Source organism: Mastomys coucha, unplaced genomic scaffold, assembly GCF_008632895.1.
Source record: "Mastomys coucha isolate ucsf_1 unplaced genomic scaffold, UCSF_Mcou_1 pScaffold1, whole genome shotgun sequence".
Classification (NCBI taxonomy): domain Eukaryota; kingdom Metazoa; phylum Chordata; class Mammalia; order Rodentia; family Muridae; genus Mastomys; species Mastomys coucha.
Genome location: NW_022196891.1, coordinates 63,621,933 through 63,637,801, shown reverse-complemented (window position 1 = coordinate 63,637,801; position 15,869 = coordinate 63,621,933). Strand labels below are relative to the sequence as shown.

Here is a 15,869-nt window from a genome sequence, read left to right as displayed (position 1 = left end):
GGAGAGATGGCTCAGCAGGTGGAGGTGCTTGTATAGGGATCTCTGGATCCCACGCGGTGAACTGACTCCTGAGGGTTGTCCTCTCAACCCCAACACCCAACACCCAGTCAGCAGAGAAATACGCAGAACAGAAACACTGATCAATCCAACCAGAGCAGAAATGAGAGAAGCAAACCTATAAAAATAGACACCAAAAAGAATAAGATATTTTATTCCAGAAACTAGAAAAAGAAATGCAAAGCAGACTGAAGTAGAAAGGGCGAATACATTTAAAGCAGAAAGGGGTGAAAAGAAAAATGTTACAGTTTCTCAATTAAACAAAACTAAGATTATTTAAATGGTCAATAAAATAGTTTAGCAAATACTAAGAAAACGCTTGGGGCATGGGGCAAGAGGGCTGGAGAGAAGGCTCATGGTTAAGAGCACTGACTGTTCTTCCAGAGGACCTGAGTTCAATTCCCAGCAACCACATAACCATAACCATAACCATCTGTAATGGGATCTGATGCCCTCTTCTGGTGTGCATGAGAACAAAGCACTCACATACATTAAATAAATCTCTTTGAAAGAAAAAAAAGGAAAGACTTGTACACCTTAAATAATATTAGAAAAGAGATGTATTTTTTTAAATTATAAACAAGTGTTATGTTTATTTTTATGCCAATCTTTAAAATAAAGTTTATTAGACTGCATTTTACACAGAATGAAATGCATGCAATTTGGGGGCTGGAGAGATGATTCCCGGGTTAGCAGTTCTAACTGTTCTTCCCAAAGGACCTAAGTTCAGTTCCCAGCACCTACATGGCAGTTTACAACCATCTCTTAGCTCCAGTTCCAGGCAATCCAATGCCCTCTAAGTCGTGCACAAGGTGCATAGACATACATGCAGGAAATTCACCAATACACATAAAAGGATAACTTTTGAAAATGCCTATGTCTAAAAATAGAATTTGATAAACTTGGCATGCTGTGCCTGTAACAAAGCACAAAATAGTTTGTCATTTCCGAGGTTTTCTTTCCATTCTTTCCCCACCTCCAGGTCTCTAGCTACTACTGCTGATCTGCTATCTCTAATTCCAGTCTTCCCTGGCTCAGACTCTGTGTCTGGGTCACAGAGAATGCACATTTTATATATGCTTCCTTCCACTGAGCAACATTTCAGACTTCATGTAGAGTGTCAAAATTAGCTTCAGATTCCCCAGTGGCCTACCCTATTATATACCACAGTTTACCAACTCGACTGTTGATGACTTTGGGTTGTTCCATGTGGGTCTTTTAGGAACACAGCTGTTATAAATTCATCTAGAAGCCTTCATTTCGTGTAAGTCCATTCCTCCAGAAAGAGTGGAATTGCTGAGTCAAGCAGCAAAGTATAAGAAGAGCCTGTCAAGATGTTGTCTCATCCATATTTATAGAAGTTTCAGTACCCTTCTCTCCTCACCAAATTTCATACCAGTATACTTGCAGTCTCAAAGGTAAGATAAAGGTTCTCAAAGAAATGGCTGAAGAAAACTGCAAAGACAATCCATGACAGATACTGACAACTTCAGTATCTCCCCCAACCCCTGCTGCCCTCCAAAGATATCAGAGCTTAAAGAAGAAGAATCTACCAACTTTTCAAAGACCCAGTAATTCGCATCTCTTACTCAATCCTAAGAGAAAAGGAGCCTTCATTCATTTTATGAGGCAATAACAACCCTGATACCAATATTTAGTAAGGAAAGCTGTCCAGTCATGTATGGCTTGGGTCTTGGAAGCCTTCCTAAACCACGGACAGAGATGGAATAAAGGACAGACACACAGATACACAATGAAGCTGGGATCCGGTGGGAGTTTTCTAACCTGCTGATACCTAGAACCTCGGCAATCTGGAACCTCAACGTGTCTATTAGGTACCAAAGGGAGGGAGGTAGCAAGTCTCCATAGGAGGTCTGTGTAAGTGAGCAGTCTCATATTGTAAACATCCACTCAGAGGCACAGTGATCGCTTGCACTGAGCAGTCAATCATTCATAAACATTCATTCTCATACTCTCCAGGAAAGCTTTATCATTTCTCTTGCACCTGGCCCATATAGGTAACAACTTTGCCCACGTCAACAAAGCACATTCTTTCAGGAGGCTACTCACTCAGAACTTCTTCTGATTCCTAAAGAAAGCACCACAAAAATAAGCCATTATCTACCAAGAAAGAATAACTTTTAAAAAAAAAAGTGTCAGCATTCATTAACAAGAAGAGTATATACTATAGACAGACTAGTTCAATAGTAGAAAAATTTAGCAACATTACTAGCAAACAATTAAAAACAAGGTTATTGTTAGGCTGGGACACCTGCTCAGCCCCTACACAAGCTGGGAAATGCCCTCTCTCCTCCTTCCACCAACTCCAACTGAGAGAAAACACTTCACTCCTCTGTGTTCCGGCAATCCACTGCCTGCCCAAGGGTTCAGTTTCTGACCATGTATGGGACAACACCAGCTCCTACCTCACATGTCATCACCCGTCTGTGCCCAAGACCTATTAAAACAAACAAACAAACAAACAAACAAACTTGCTTTTGCCTGGATATGTGACTTCACTGGCCTCCACCAGTGAGATCCGATGAACCCACACAGCACAGCCGCTTCCTAATAAACCTGCCATTATCTACTTTTAATCTGATCCAATCTGGCCTCTGTGTCACCGAGGGTGAGATTTATCTGAAAAGATAAAAGGTTTTAAATGAATTTTCAACTGCCAAAAAAAAAACAAAACAAAACAAAACACTCTACGTATACACAAACTTAGTAAGTTGACCACACAAAGGAACTTCGTTGGGAAGTACAAATGAGAAGACCCCAGCTAGATCAAGCAGCACAATTTGAACCAGGATGAGAATTCAGTATTACAAAATACATGGGCTCAACCTGGAGTCAGCAGCAACTAAGTCGATGAGAAAAGCATTTCACACTAACTTCCAAAAACGCCACCAGTATACTAATAAAACTGACCCCTTCCCAAATTATCCAGGCCTTATGAGAAAGCCTATAAAACCTTTATTCAAGGATGTTCTGTGAAATGGCCGCCTTTTGTGTTTTCTTTTTATGACTAATTGTAAATCACACTTTAAAAATTGGGGGAAGGAGCTGAGACCATAGCTCCATGGTAGAGGCTCTGGCTCTATCCTCAGCTCCCCAAATGCAAATAACAGAAGTTTTCAAATATGTTGGGTTTGTTGTTGTTGTTGTCTTGAAAACACCTTACTGTCCCCACCTTTTCCCTCTCAGTGCTTGGCACAAGCTCGCTAGTTCCGGCTGTGAATCCTCTTCCTACTAACCAGGTACATCACGCAACAATATACAGGAAAACCAACAACAAAAAAAAAGAAGCACCTGGCCTACCACGTGACAATCCCCTTGGCCAGTGAGTCAGCCAATCAGAGCGCTCTCCCCACCCACACCCCGCTCCTCGCCCCTCCTCCCTCCCGTCCCCTCCATGCCCACACGCACGAGGTGGAATCTTCCAGTTTCAGGCTGTTTCCCGCCCCACCCGACCCCCCACAGCGATGGGCTAATGCGGCTGCGCGCTGCGCCCTGATTGGCCAAGCGCCCAGCGGAAGCGCGCGCAGGCTCCGAGCTCGGTTACTAAGGGCGGGAGCCCGGCAAGGGCGCCGGCTGCTTGCTGCGTCTCTGGAGGGCGTCGAGGCCCGACGACGCCATGCCCAACCGCAGGGCCAGCCGCAATGCCTACTATTTCTTCGTACAGGAGAAGATTCCCGAACTGCGTCGGCGAGGCCTGCCGGTGGCCCGCGTGGCAGACGCCATCCCCTACTGCTCGGCCGACTGGGCGGTGAGGCTGCGGGCAGTTGGGCAGCGGGGAGGGTGTGCTGGGAACCCGGCCTATGGGGCAGCCGTGGAGGGGACACGACTCAAAGGCCGGACCAACCGACAGAACCTTCCAGAACCGGGGGCGGGGGGACGTGGAACGGACGCCTCACCGCTTGCCTCTCATGTCTCCCTCTTCTCTCAAAGCTCCTGAGGGAGGATGAGAAAGAGAAGTACTCAGAAATGGCTCGAGAGTGGAGAGCAGCCCAAGGAAAGGATTCTGGGCCTTCAGAGAAGCAGGTAAGGGCAGCTTGGACTCCAGCCGCGGTGGAGCCCGAAGAACCTTCGGGAAGCTTCCAGAGAGTGCAGAAACCCCAGGGGGAAGGCGGGTTTGGTGGTCAGGGCTTGCACTAAACGGCCTCCCAGAGTGCCTTTCAACTCTTAACGGTTAGATGGCTTTAAAAAAAAATAGACGGTGTATTTAAAAGTAGTTGGGTTTTATTTAAATGATCCCTAGAAGCAAGCTTGTTAACAGTGCTTTAAATGTTGGAATAACAAGATGTGGAGACCTGGGTTAACATTTGAAGTTCCTGCAGACAAAAGAAGTTAAGCAAATTTCCCCGAGAGTTGGGATAGTAAACTACAAGGTCATTTCAGAAGTCTTTTTCTTTTCCCTTGTGTTGTTTTTCTCTGTTTGAACATACTGAAATTTCATTCTTCAATTAGTGACATTGGACTGAAACTCAAAATTCTGGCAAGTTACTTTTAAATGTGGTAGATTTACGTTTTAAGTTGATGCCTTTAAGTCGGGTGGAGTCTTGAGGTTTTGTGTTTGTGAGCTTTGATTTTTTTTTTTCTTATCAGAATTTTCTATAAAATATACCTCCTCAAGGGACTGGTGAGGGCTCACTGGCTAAAAGCACTGGCTGCTCTTCCAAAAGACCCAGTTTCGAGTCCGTGAACCCACCTGGTGACTCACAACCATCTGTAACTCCAGTTCCCGTGGTTTCTGATGCCCTCCTCTGGCTTCCAGTGATGCTGCACACATGTGACACACATACATGCAGCCAAGCACCTGTCTGCACACACACACACACACACACACACACACACACATATAGACACAGAAAAAGAATGAAAATTTGAAGATAAAGTTCTCCACAAAACTTAAGTATATAGTGTGTGTGTGTTGTGTGATAGTTGGAGGCACAACTTTTTGTGGTTTTCACTTTTAAATGAAAACCACAGACATTATAGGCTTTAGGATTTTGTTCTGTTTTCTTTAAATACTATTCTTTTGTGCACCTGCCTGGCATTTGGTAGTTAGTGACTCAGGGAAATGAGATGATGGAGAGTGAACAAATGGCTTTCAGCTATAGTTATTTACACCCAACTTCTCATAGATTGCTGTGGTCTGCTGGTATTTACTGATATAAATAATGTTTTCATTGGCCTTGAGGGAATGTTGACTTAGTCCATGGGCTATTTTGAGGTTACTTTGTTAAATATAAGAAGTAAAGTATCTAGCAATGCCTCTGTTTAAAACAAAGTGTTTGATTGGTGATTCTCTTACTTTCAGAAACTTGTATCTACACCATTGAGGAGGCCAGGCATGCTTGTACCAAAACCAAGTATTTCTCCCCCTGATATGTCAAATTTATCTATAAAAAGTGATCAAGGTAGAGTATTCCTAAAATACTTCACTCAAATTTGGATGGGCAAATTTTAAAAAATGTTCTGTATGGTGTGGGAAGATGGAAATAGTGCATGGTAATGACCAGCACCCATGTAAAACGTGGTGGTAGTGTTAGTTTATAATCCCTGTGCTGGGAGGTGGGGAGAGGACAGCTAGCCAACCTGGCCTAATTAGTAAACCTCAAGTCCCCATGAGAGATCCATCACAAAGAAACATGGGCCGCTCCTAGAGAATGACACTAGAGATTGGTGTCTGATAGCCTCATGAAAGGACATACCATGCAAGTGCATCCCACCCCCAAAATGTGTTCTGTTCATTTGATCCTACACTTCAAAATCATTGACTATACAGGTTTTAACATTCTAGCACTGATGTAATGCCGGATGAGCTAATTTGCATTTGTCAAAATAATGGAAAATTTTTGTAACAAAAATCTCTTGGTTTCTACCACTTCATACATTATTAAACATTAGACTTCTTTGTAGGTTCCACACTTAGGTTGTAGAGGTAGACAAGAAAGATAAGGCTTTTGACCTATTTGTTATTTGCCAGCCTGGTAAGAATAGATTCTAAATGTTGGAATACAAAAATATGAGGTTATGGATTGATGGATACGTTAACTAGCTTGACTTTTAATCATTCCATAATTTGTAAAAACATTGAAGCCTTACGGTAATCCATAAAGGTGTTCTATTATTATTTGCCAGTTAAGAATAAGGAATGTTAAAATATACTGGGATAGGCAGGCATAAAGCAAGGATAAATAAATGATTGCACTACTTTAGAAGAGAGTGTAGCTAGGGCCTTTTCCGTTTCTTCTGGCTGGTTTTATTGTGTTCTGCCTTTGTTTAATATAAACTTTTAACATTGGTCTTAAGTGGCCAGTACTAGTCCCACATATTTCTCTTGTGTTATAGGTGGTCTTCTGTATAGTAGCAGAAAGTACAAAGGCAGAGAGCTAAATTTCCATAGCTACGGTTCTTCATTTGTTCTGTTGGACTTTATTTCCCAAACCTATTTGTTGCATATGTCACAACTTATGTCTTTGTTGAAATTAATGCTAATCTATAGCTGAATCATATAAAGGCTGTTGCAAGACTGAATAATCTTATTGCTTTATATAAAGAATGGTTACTACTTAAATTCTTGTTAAATGTGATTGCAAAGTTTTTTACTTACCTGGTATAATTGTGTTTTTTACAGTTCACTAGCAAACATGGAGCACATACCTGTACAAAAGCAGTTCTAAAAGTCTTAGGGTCTGTTTGTTTTGTTTTTCAGCTCTCCTTGGAGGCATTTTTTATTTTCTGAACATTTTTAGCCATGGTGAGCTACCTCCTCATTGTGAACAGCGCTTCCTCCCTTGTGAAATTGGCTGTGTTAAATACTCCCTCCAGGAAGGTATTATGGCAGATTTCCACAGCTTTATCCATCCAGGTCAGTAGCCAGCATTTGATAGATCCTAAAAGTATATGATTCTTTTAAAAAAACTGGCTTCATAGTATTAGTTTTCTTAAGAGCTGGTGAGTTCTTAAAGAATGCATAGACATAATACATAAGTCCCAAATATTTTGGTTGATTGAGACTTTTCCTCTTAAGTGAACATAAGAATTCAGAGGATAGAGTACTTCAAAAATGCACAACCTGCTGTTCGTTTACACATGGCCTTACATCTTGGGATTTTTCTGCTTTGTGCCTCCTTTTTCTTTCTACTATCCCACCCTTCACCTCAGTAGTCTGTAGTGTGAAGCTGATACTGCTTTGTAATCTTGAAAATACCTTTCTGAACCAGCTAGCTCATTTGTAAAGTATTATTAACTATTGAAACAGAATGGAGGTAGACCAGTACTCTAAATATCCTTAGTCATCTCCTTCCACTATTCAAATCTACTAAAAGCAAAACAATACCCAGGGGAGACTCAAACCTGTGGCCTTAGCATTCTTTCAGAGGCTAACTAAAGCAAGAAGATTTAGCCTACACAGTGATACCCTGTCTCAAGAAACAAAGGAAAAGCAGGGTAGTTACAAAGAGTAGGATCTAGTCAGTTCCCAAAGAATAGAGAGCAGTTAATACTCTTAAAAGTCAAGAGGGGAAATGTTTCAAGAGAGGAAAGAGCTTTAACATAAATTTGGACATGTTCATTTCAGAGGACAGCAGAGTTAATCATCTTATGCTTGTAGACATTGCTGCTTAGGGCAAGCCATAGAGTTTTTAGATTGTGTGTGTGTGTGTGTGTGTGTGTGTGTGTGTGTGTGTGTTTGATAAAGTTGCTGAAACTTTGATAAAGTTTCAGCATTCTGAAAAATGTATGCTTGGAGTATCCTGTCCCACCACCCTTCAGAGCTGTCCAATGGACCCTAGCTATAGAAGTTCTTTGCCACGAATTTTCTTTCCCTAGAATAATTTTCCTGGAAGGAACAACTTGCTGTGGAAAGTAGCTTGAAAAATACATAAAAATTATGTTAATTGTTATGTTTGATTTAAACAACAACCACCAAGACAAAAGGAAACAAACAAAATCAGGAAAGGGCAGTATGAGTTTTAATTTTATATTTTAAGGTAATAAAAGTAACCCATACTGAAACTTGGTCATCATTTGAAGCATTAGTGCAGCAGCACAAGTAAGAGAACTTCAGATTTTTGTTTCTCAACAAAGCACTTTGTGTTATAGGTGAAATTCCACGAGGATTTCGATTCCATTGCCAGGCTGCAAGTAAGTATAAAGGACTTGGGGTAAGAGAGACTTAGTATGTACAACTCTGTTAAGACTTCTTTAACTTAGAAAATGTAAGCTGCAGGGAATGATAGGTGGAATGATCTTTAAAACCTTTAACCTACACGTGCACACTCCTGGTATTGGGGACTGAACTGGGGCCTCACTCACACATGCTAGGCAGTCATTGCCACAGAGCTGGGCTTCCAGCCCAAAACCTTTAAAGTTTTCCTGACTTGTATTTATACATAAACTCTCTTCTTTCCAAGGTAATATGATTTTATCTTCCTAATGTTAATAAATCCATGAGTTTCCAAGGTCAGCTGCTGGTATAGTGGCCAGGCTCTTAGGAAAGTCATCAGACCCCACTTTTGAGCAATGTCTATTTTTAAACTTTTTTTTTTTTTTTTTAAGAATCCATACTTTAAAAAGTTCAGAGGGGACCAGTTTTGAAGTTTGGGTGAAAGAATCAAGCTTTTAAGTAGTTTGTAACCAAAAAGTTTGATTGACTAAATGTATTTAAGATTGGAGCTCAACTCTTATTAGAAACAAGGTTTTAAGCAGTTCCCTGTTTGACTAAAATGAAAATCATTAGTTTTACACTAAAACTAATGTAAACTGAGATTCATTCAGTTTCCAGCATCCACATCAGGATGCTCACAGCTGTCTAATTCAGGGAATCTGATGCCTCTTCAGGCCTCTCTAGGTACCTGCACTCCGTGTTCATAGACATACACACAAAGATGTCAATGAAAATAACTCTTCAAGACCCATGAATGAAGCCAGGTACAGTAGCTTATTCTTGTAATTCCAGAGCTTGAAAGACTTAAGGCAGGAGAACCTTCTACAACTTGAGGCTAGCATAGGGTATAGATAAAGAGTTTGTTGCCAGCCTTGGCCACAGAGCAAGACTTAAAACTCAACAAAAATCTCAAACATTTTTTGTGAAATCTAATTTCTGGTTTCATTTTTGTGTTTTAACTTGAAAACATGATTTTAGTGTGTTCATCATCTGAATGAATGCATTGCCTTCCTGCTGTGTGTCCACTCATTCATTGAGAGTGTCATTGTTACCATTTCTTTGCTATTTTTATGATCAGACCCTTAAATATTTTATTTAATTGCATGTTTTGCAGTGTTTTCACATTAAGCAAATTAACAGACTCCTTCCTTTCTAAAAGCTGCCTCTCTTATTTATATCTTACTGAATGAAGGCCAGGAACATTTCTTTTTTTCCTCACGCTGAGGATCAACCTAGGTAGGTCCTACTGCTGAGCTGTAGCCACAGCTGAGAATGACTTCTTAAGTTATTATTCCAGATAATTGAAACAGCACAGGGTTCTCATTCAGACAAACTTAAAATGTTTGGAGCTTGCCAATTTAAGCCTGTCTCTAGTTGCCAATTAAATAACCCTGGGAAATGTGCCAATTAAATAAGATAAATGATGGTTAGAGTGACAGCTGTGTTGACATAGTACCTAAAAGTGCCTGTGCTAATGTAGTGTACTGATTTGGAGAAGACTGAGCTTCACAGAATAGTCTACCAAGCCAGATTTACATATTGACATGTGCTCTATCTAAGTAGAGGCCAACAAGCATGCACATAGACTTCTCATGGCCAGCGAGATAGTTCAGCAGCCAAAGCTGATGGCCTGAGCTTGATCCACAGGAACCACATGTACCTCCTTCCTGAACAAATAGTTCAGAGACATGGCTGCCTGGTCTTCAGGTAGTGTAAGTGAAATGGAGACTGCTTCATGGGCATAATAGGTTCCTCACAGAGAGGTACTTCAGGTTCTGTATAAGCTGGAGACTGTCTTGACTCTCCTTCCTCACTTGAATGAGAAGAGCTCCACTAATGCTCATTTCACTGGTTATTGATTTTTCTTTAGAGAAGTTCTGCTTTAAAAGAAGCAAAGCTTTGAGTCTTCCGGGCGGTGGTGGCGCACACCTTTAATCCCAGCACTTGGGAGGCAGAGGCAGGCAGATTTCTGAGTTCAAGGCCAACTTGGTCTACAGAGTGAGTCCAGGACAGCCAGGACTACACAGAGAAACCCTGACTTGGAAAAAAAAAAAAAGCTTTGAGTCCATATTGCAGCTTTCTATATAAAAAGTCCATCAGCTTTTCAAATGCATCTTCATCCAAAAAAAAAATAGAACACCAACTTACATTGTAGAATGTTAATGAACTGCAACATACCTACCAGTGAGCTGTAAACACTACAAGTGCCATTGGCAGTCTTTCCATAAAGGTCTTTATAAGTGTTACAAGTTTTGTGTTAATCATATTTTCTGAATAGTTTTACTATGTATATGTACATTTTTTAATTTTGTTTTTATAAATGTATTAGCATTTCTGTGCTTATTTTTAAGCACATTATCTTTTCCTCATTTACTTATTTTTCTTACATTCTGTGTGTTTAGTAAAGAACTTTACTGTTTATTTATTGTTAAATTGTGTGAAAATGCCTTTTTTCAGCTAGAGCCTTACATTTTTCACTCTGTGAGGCCTTTTTTAAGTTTCAGTACTAGGTGCTGAACCCTAGGGCTTGGACATGCTAAACAAGTACTCTATCATTGAGCTACATCTCTATCCCTGTTTGGTGCCTTTTAATAAACACAGTGTTGGGTTTTAGTTAGCAAGTCACTCAATTTTTTATCAACTGTGAATCTAAATAGCTCTTTGCTACCTGAAGGTTAGTCATCTGCTCTAAACTTTGCAAAGTTTGTTTTTTTGTACCTGATCCTTACTCCACCTGGAATTCAGAAATGGCAATTTAATTTCATTGTTTTCTCCTGTAGACAGCCAGTTGTTTGACATTATTTAGTGAACAACCTAATTTTCCCCAATATGTAGTGCTTCTTAAATTAGATCATACTTCTGCTTGTTTTTTTTTTTTATTGGTCTAATGGGATTTGGTTTTTTTCTAGGGGGTTGGCTTGACTATTCTTAATTAAGCATAATAGTTTGAAAATACTTAGATAGCTCCCCTGACCTTGTGAAATATCATAGCTATTTTTGACCCATGTTTTTATCCACAATTTGGAATCAGTTTTTCATACACACACACAAAGCCTTGTTTATAGATTGGGATCATCTGTACGTATTTAGGTCATTTTGGGGAAAATAAATGTCTTCATAATGTAGCCTTTCCATCAGTGAACATGGAACTACATGTTCTTCAGGTCTATAATTTCCTTAACAAGGTTATTGTTGTTGATCTTTTTTTTAAAAAGATGGGGTCGCAACCCTAACTAGCCTAGAATTCCTTATTTAGAACAGGTTATCATATCTAGGACAATCCCCTTGCCTCCCGAGTGCCTACATCATCATGTCACTTTTTTGTTGGCTTGTAAATGCTATGTTTTGACTTGTCTTCTGATTTTTTACTTAGTTTTGCCTTAGTATGAAGGCTGTGATCTCTAGTCTGTAGTGTTCCCCAACAAGTAATTGGTTGTCATTTTTTTCTTCCCTGACTTCCCTTATTTTTGTTGTACACACTTTTATCAGAGTGAAGAATTCCTCGTTTTCAGTTTGATTACAGATTAATATTTTAATAAGGATGCTTTTATGAAGGCTCCAGTGTGTATTCATTAACTACCTACCAACTGTTAAACTGTTGTGGTGGCTCACACCTTTAATCCCAATGCAGAGGCAGAGGCAAAAGCGGAAGGAAGGATCTCTGATTTCAAGGCCAGCTTGGTCTACAGGGTGAATTCCAGGGTATCCAAGGCTAGAATAGAGAACACTGTCTCAAAAAACAAAACAAAACAAAACAAAAAATAAGCGTAAAAACCTGGTTTTGTACTCTAGTGTAAATTCAACATGGAAACTATAGGTCTCATATTTGTTGGTTGGCCTGCTCATGCTGTCTTAGAGTCTGTACATTTATGATGCTATAGATGTCTTATTTGGTTGCCAAGGTTACTTTCTATAAAGAAAGATGATGGAAATGGGTTGGGTTATTTTTATTTAAGTTTGTTTTCTGGTTCTGCAGAGGTATTTAATAAAGTTGTTATTTCTTTGAACAGAAGTGGTCTAGTTGTTTTACAGTCTTGTGTTCAGTAATCATAATTATGTTTGCTGATATGTTTTCATAGTTTCTTGGTTATTGTGTTAATCAGACAATGCCTCACCTCCTTCCGTGTCTGTCTCTGTGTGTGTCTCTGTGTGTGTGTGTTTGTGATCATATTCTGTAATTTTTCATGTTTTAAATACCTTCTTCCTCAGTTCTTTGTATTTCTTCCTTTCCAAGATTCCAGGCACCTAACTCCTCAGTATTGCATTGTTCTCTATAGTACATTGAAGTAGAATTTTACTTGTTGAACCTAGTAACTTTCACACCAAAGAAACTTTTGGGTACCTTTCTGTGAATTTTGGTTTTGATTATCCTTTCTGTCTCTGTGTACCTGCTTTTTCACAAAGACTGTTTGAAAAGAAGGAATTTCAGAGTAACTTAGGCCTTCCTTTAGAGAGCTATGTTAACATTTATTTATTTATTTATTTATTGTTAGATGCACTTAGTAGACTTAGGTATTCTCATCATAGGTTCTAAGAATGTTGCTTGGCCATTTAGCTGCCTCTAGAATTAACAAGTGATGGAAACATAGCCTTTTAGAAACTTGCTAACGTCTTCATCTTTTATCAGTAAGTCTTAACTGCTGTACATACATGAACTGCTAGTATCTTCAAAGTCCTGATTTTTTGTGGAAGGGTCCATCTGAATCTATTATTTTTCTGGAGGCAGGAAGTTCATACTGTCTTTAAAAATGGTTTACTATCTTTAAGGTGAATGAGTGATTTCCTAATGTATGTTTGTGCATTACATACATGCCATTGAGACCAGAAAGAGGAGGCTGGATCCCCTGAACTGGAGTTAGAAATAGTCGTTAGCCACTGTATGGATGATGGGATTAGAACTGGGTCCTCTAGAAGAGCAGCCAGTGCTACTAACCACTTAGCCTTCTCTCCAAACCCATACCCTTTTGTAAAAAGCAGTCCTGGGCCAGCAATATAGTTGATAAGATAGTGGCACTTGTGGCTAAGCCTGAATCCTTGACTTTAATCCTGGAATCCACATGGTAAGGAATCAGCTTCTGTAAGTTGTCCTGTGAACTCCACATGCATGCTGTGGCATGTGCATAGGCTCAACAAACTGTCAACAATTTTTATGGAAAAAAAGAGGCTAGAGAGATTGCTCACTGGTTAAAGTACTTGTGGCACAAATGTAAGAGATGGAGTTGAGAGCCACAGAACTTCTCTAAATGCCTGATGCCTGTGATTCCAGCCTCAGACAGACACAGTGCATCCCCAGAGACTAACCATACCAGCAAGTTCTGGGTTTGAGTGCAAGACTCTGCCTCAGTGAGTAAGGGGAAGAGATCAAGTATAATTCCTGATAGCACTCTCAAATCTCCACATGCATGTGCATGCATGTCCTGTTGTACCCCCCATTCCTATAAACATCCATACACACAAATACACATATACATGTATACACACATGAAAATGAAAACGTTATACTATGAAGGCCCCCAGCTTTATTTAACAAAACATTTTTGAAAGGCATCATGGGAACAATGCAAACACTGTAGACTTGGTCATCAAGAAACATGGGTTCAAATAATGACTCCATTGTTGATTATTTCTGGGAGTCTCTGTGGTCTCTTCTTAATTTATGTGTGTATTTCCCACTTTCTAGAATAACCATAAGATTTTTGTTGAAAGTATGTAAAGTATGTAATGAGAAGCAGGCTTAACACAAATGCTTCGATGTGCATTACCCACTGCTCGCTCTCTCTCTCCTACAATCCTGTTCCTATACTTACCTTATAGCACTTGTCTTCCTCAGCTCAGTTGTTGACCTTCCACCTCTTTATTTCCCTCAGGTGATTCTAGTCACAAGATTCCTATTTCAAACTTTGAATTCGGGCATGATCAAGCAACTGTGTTACAAAACCTCTATAAATTTATTCATCCAAACCCAGGGAACTGGCCACCTATTTACTGCAAGGTAATATCCAGTAAGAAGTTCTTTTAAGATTACTCTTAGACATCAGAAGTTTTAAAGAGATACTAAAAGAATTTAAGTTTTCTGTTGTATGTTTTAAAACGTTGTGAATTAATTTCTGTGAAATTAGTATAGCTTTTAAATTCCTAAATTTTGAAGGCTACAAAAGCTGAGTATTTTTTTTCAAATTCATTTTGAAATACCTGCATTATCTTTTTTGTTTAGTGAATGGATACTCCATTCTGTATACATACGAGATTGCATGCTACACAAGATTACTTTCTATTCAAAGCTGTCTTTGTTGCATACTTTTACTCCTTTTGTGATAGTTAAAAACACTTTGCTTTATCTAAATTCTCGAGGACAGTGGTCACAAATTGGGTCCTAAACTTGCTACACAGTGTATTCCCATGACCAGATCACATGATCTGAACATTGAGTTCTTGATTGGCCTACTCTTAAGTCTCATTTGACTTTCTATAAGCTGTATTAACATATATTTGTTACTGTCTGTGTGTGTAGTCAGTTACTAACAGAGTTTTCTAATGTATGCTATTTTTTAATAGTTTTCAGTTAGTGTCTGTCCTACACACATCTTAATTTGAAAGGACTGTTAATTAAAGTAAAAATAGATGAAAATAACAATGATTTTCCTTCTGCAGTCTGATGATAGAGCCAGAGTCAACTGGTGTTTGAAGCGTATGGAGCGGGCATCAGGTGAGTGGAACTGGGGTCATTGTGGGAAGTGCAATACATACTTTTGACGTATGTGTTCTGAATACCCTAATTCACTAATTGTATTTTTCTATTCACTAATGGAAGAAATAAGGCAAGATCTAGAACTTCTCACTGTAGAAGACCTTGTAGTGGGAATCTACCAGCAAAAATTCCTCAAGGAACCCTCAAAGACCTGGGTTCGAAGCCTCCTAGATGTGGCCATGTGGGACTATTCTAGCAACACAAGGTATTGATAATGATTTTGTAATTTATTAATCTTGATACCTTTTCTGAACTACATTCTGAGAAAATAGGCTTTGACTAGGTTTTCAGTTTTGTGGTTTTCCTTTTGTGAAGTACTTTTTAGTTAAATCTGGTAAAGGTCTAAAACTATTTTTATGTGGATGAGTGTTTGCCTGTGCACACACCAGATGAGTTCCTGATAAACCTGGAGGCCAGACAAAGGTGTTAGATCCTCTGTTGCTAGGAACCAAACCCTGGGCCTCTAGAGGTGCTTTTTTACTACTGAGCCAGCTTTCTAGCCTAGGAAAACTTATTTTTAGATGCTGTATTTAATATTAGCTTACAATAATTGATGGAAAGATACATTGCTGTTTTATACTAAAAACAAGTAACCTACTAGTTTTTACCAGTTAGAATTTCTCTAATAAAGAAAGAATGCTTTTAGATTTATTTTGACTTTAGTTTTATTAAATAGTTTTATCATATGTATAATTTATACAATGATACATAAGTAAATTTGCAAAAATGTTTATTTTATTCTAGATTTACTGAAAAGTTAAAAGGCCAATAAAAAATACACAGCACACTCTTGGTTTTTTTTGTTTTGTTTTGTTTTTTATCTTTTATTTTCTTTATTTACATGTAAATTTCTCCATTCCCAGTTTCCCCTCCAAAAAACAAAGAAAC

General features: G+C 39.1%; 1 protein-coding gene across 1 annotated transcript in view; it reads left to right on the top strand.

The window, feature by feature from the left end:
• Positions 1-3,478: 3,478 nt before the first annotated feature.
• The window catches only part of Mael (maelstrom spermatogenic transposon silencer), a 28,669-nt gene continuing 16,278 nt past the window's right edge, over positions 3,479-15,869 (top strand). Inside the window, exons 1-8 of the mRNA XM_031388291.1 lie at positions 3,479-3,826; positions 4,009-4,101; positions 5,381-5,480; positions 6,779-6,934; positions 8,170-8,211; positions 14,101-14,225; positions 14,885-14,939; positions 15,045-15,186. Of these exons, the coding sequence (XP_031244151.1) occupies positions 3,695-3,826; positions 4,009-4,101; positions 5,381-5,480; positions 6,779-6,934; positions 8,170-8,211; positions 14,101-14,225; positions 14,885-14,939; positions 15,045-15,186 (845 nt within the window). The 5' untranslated portion in view covers positions 3,479-3,694. The remainder of the gene's footprint in view (positions 3,827-4,008; positions 4,102-5,380; positions 5,481-6,778; positions 6,935-8,169; positions 8,212-14,100; positions 14,226-14,884; positions 14,940-15,044; positions 15,187-15,869) is intronic.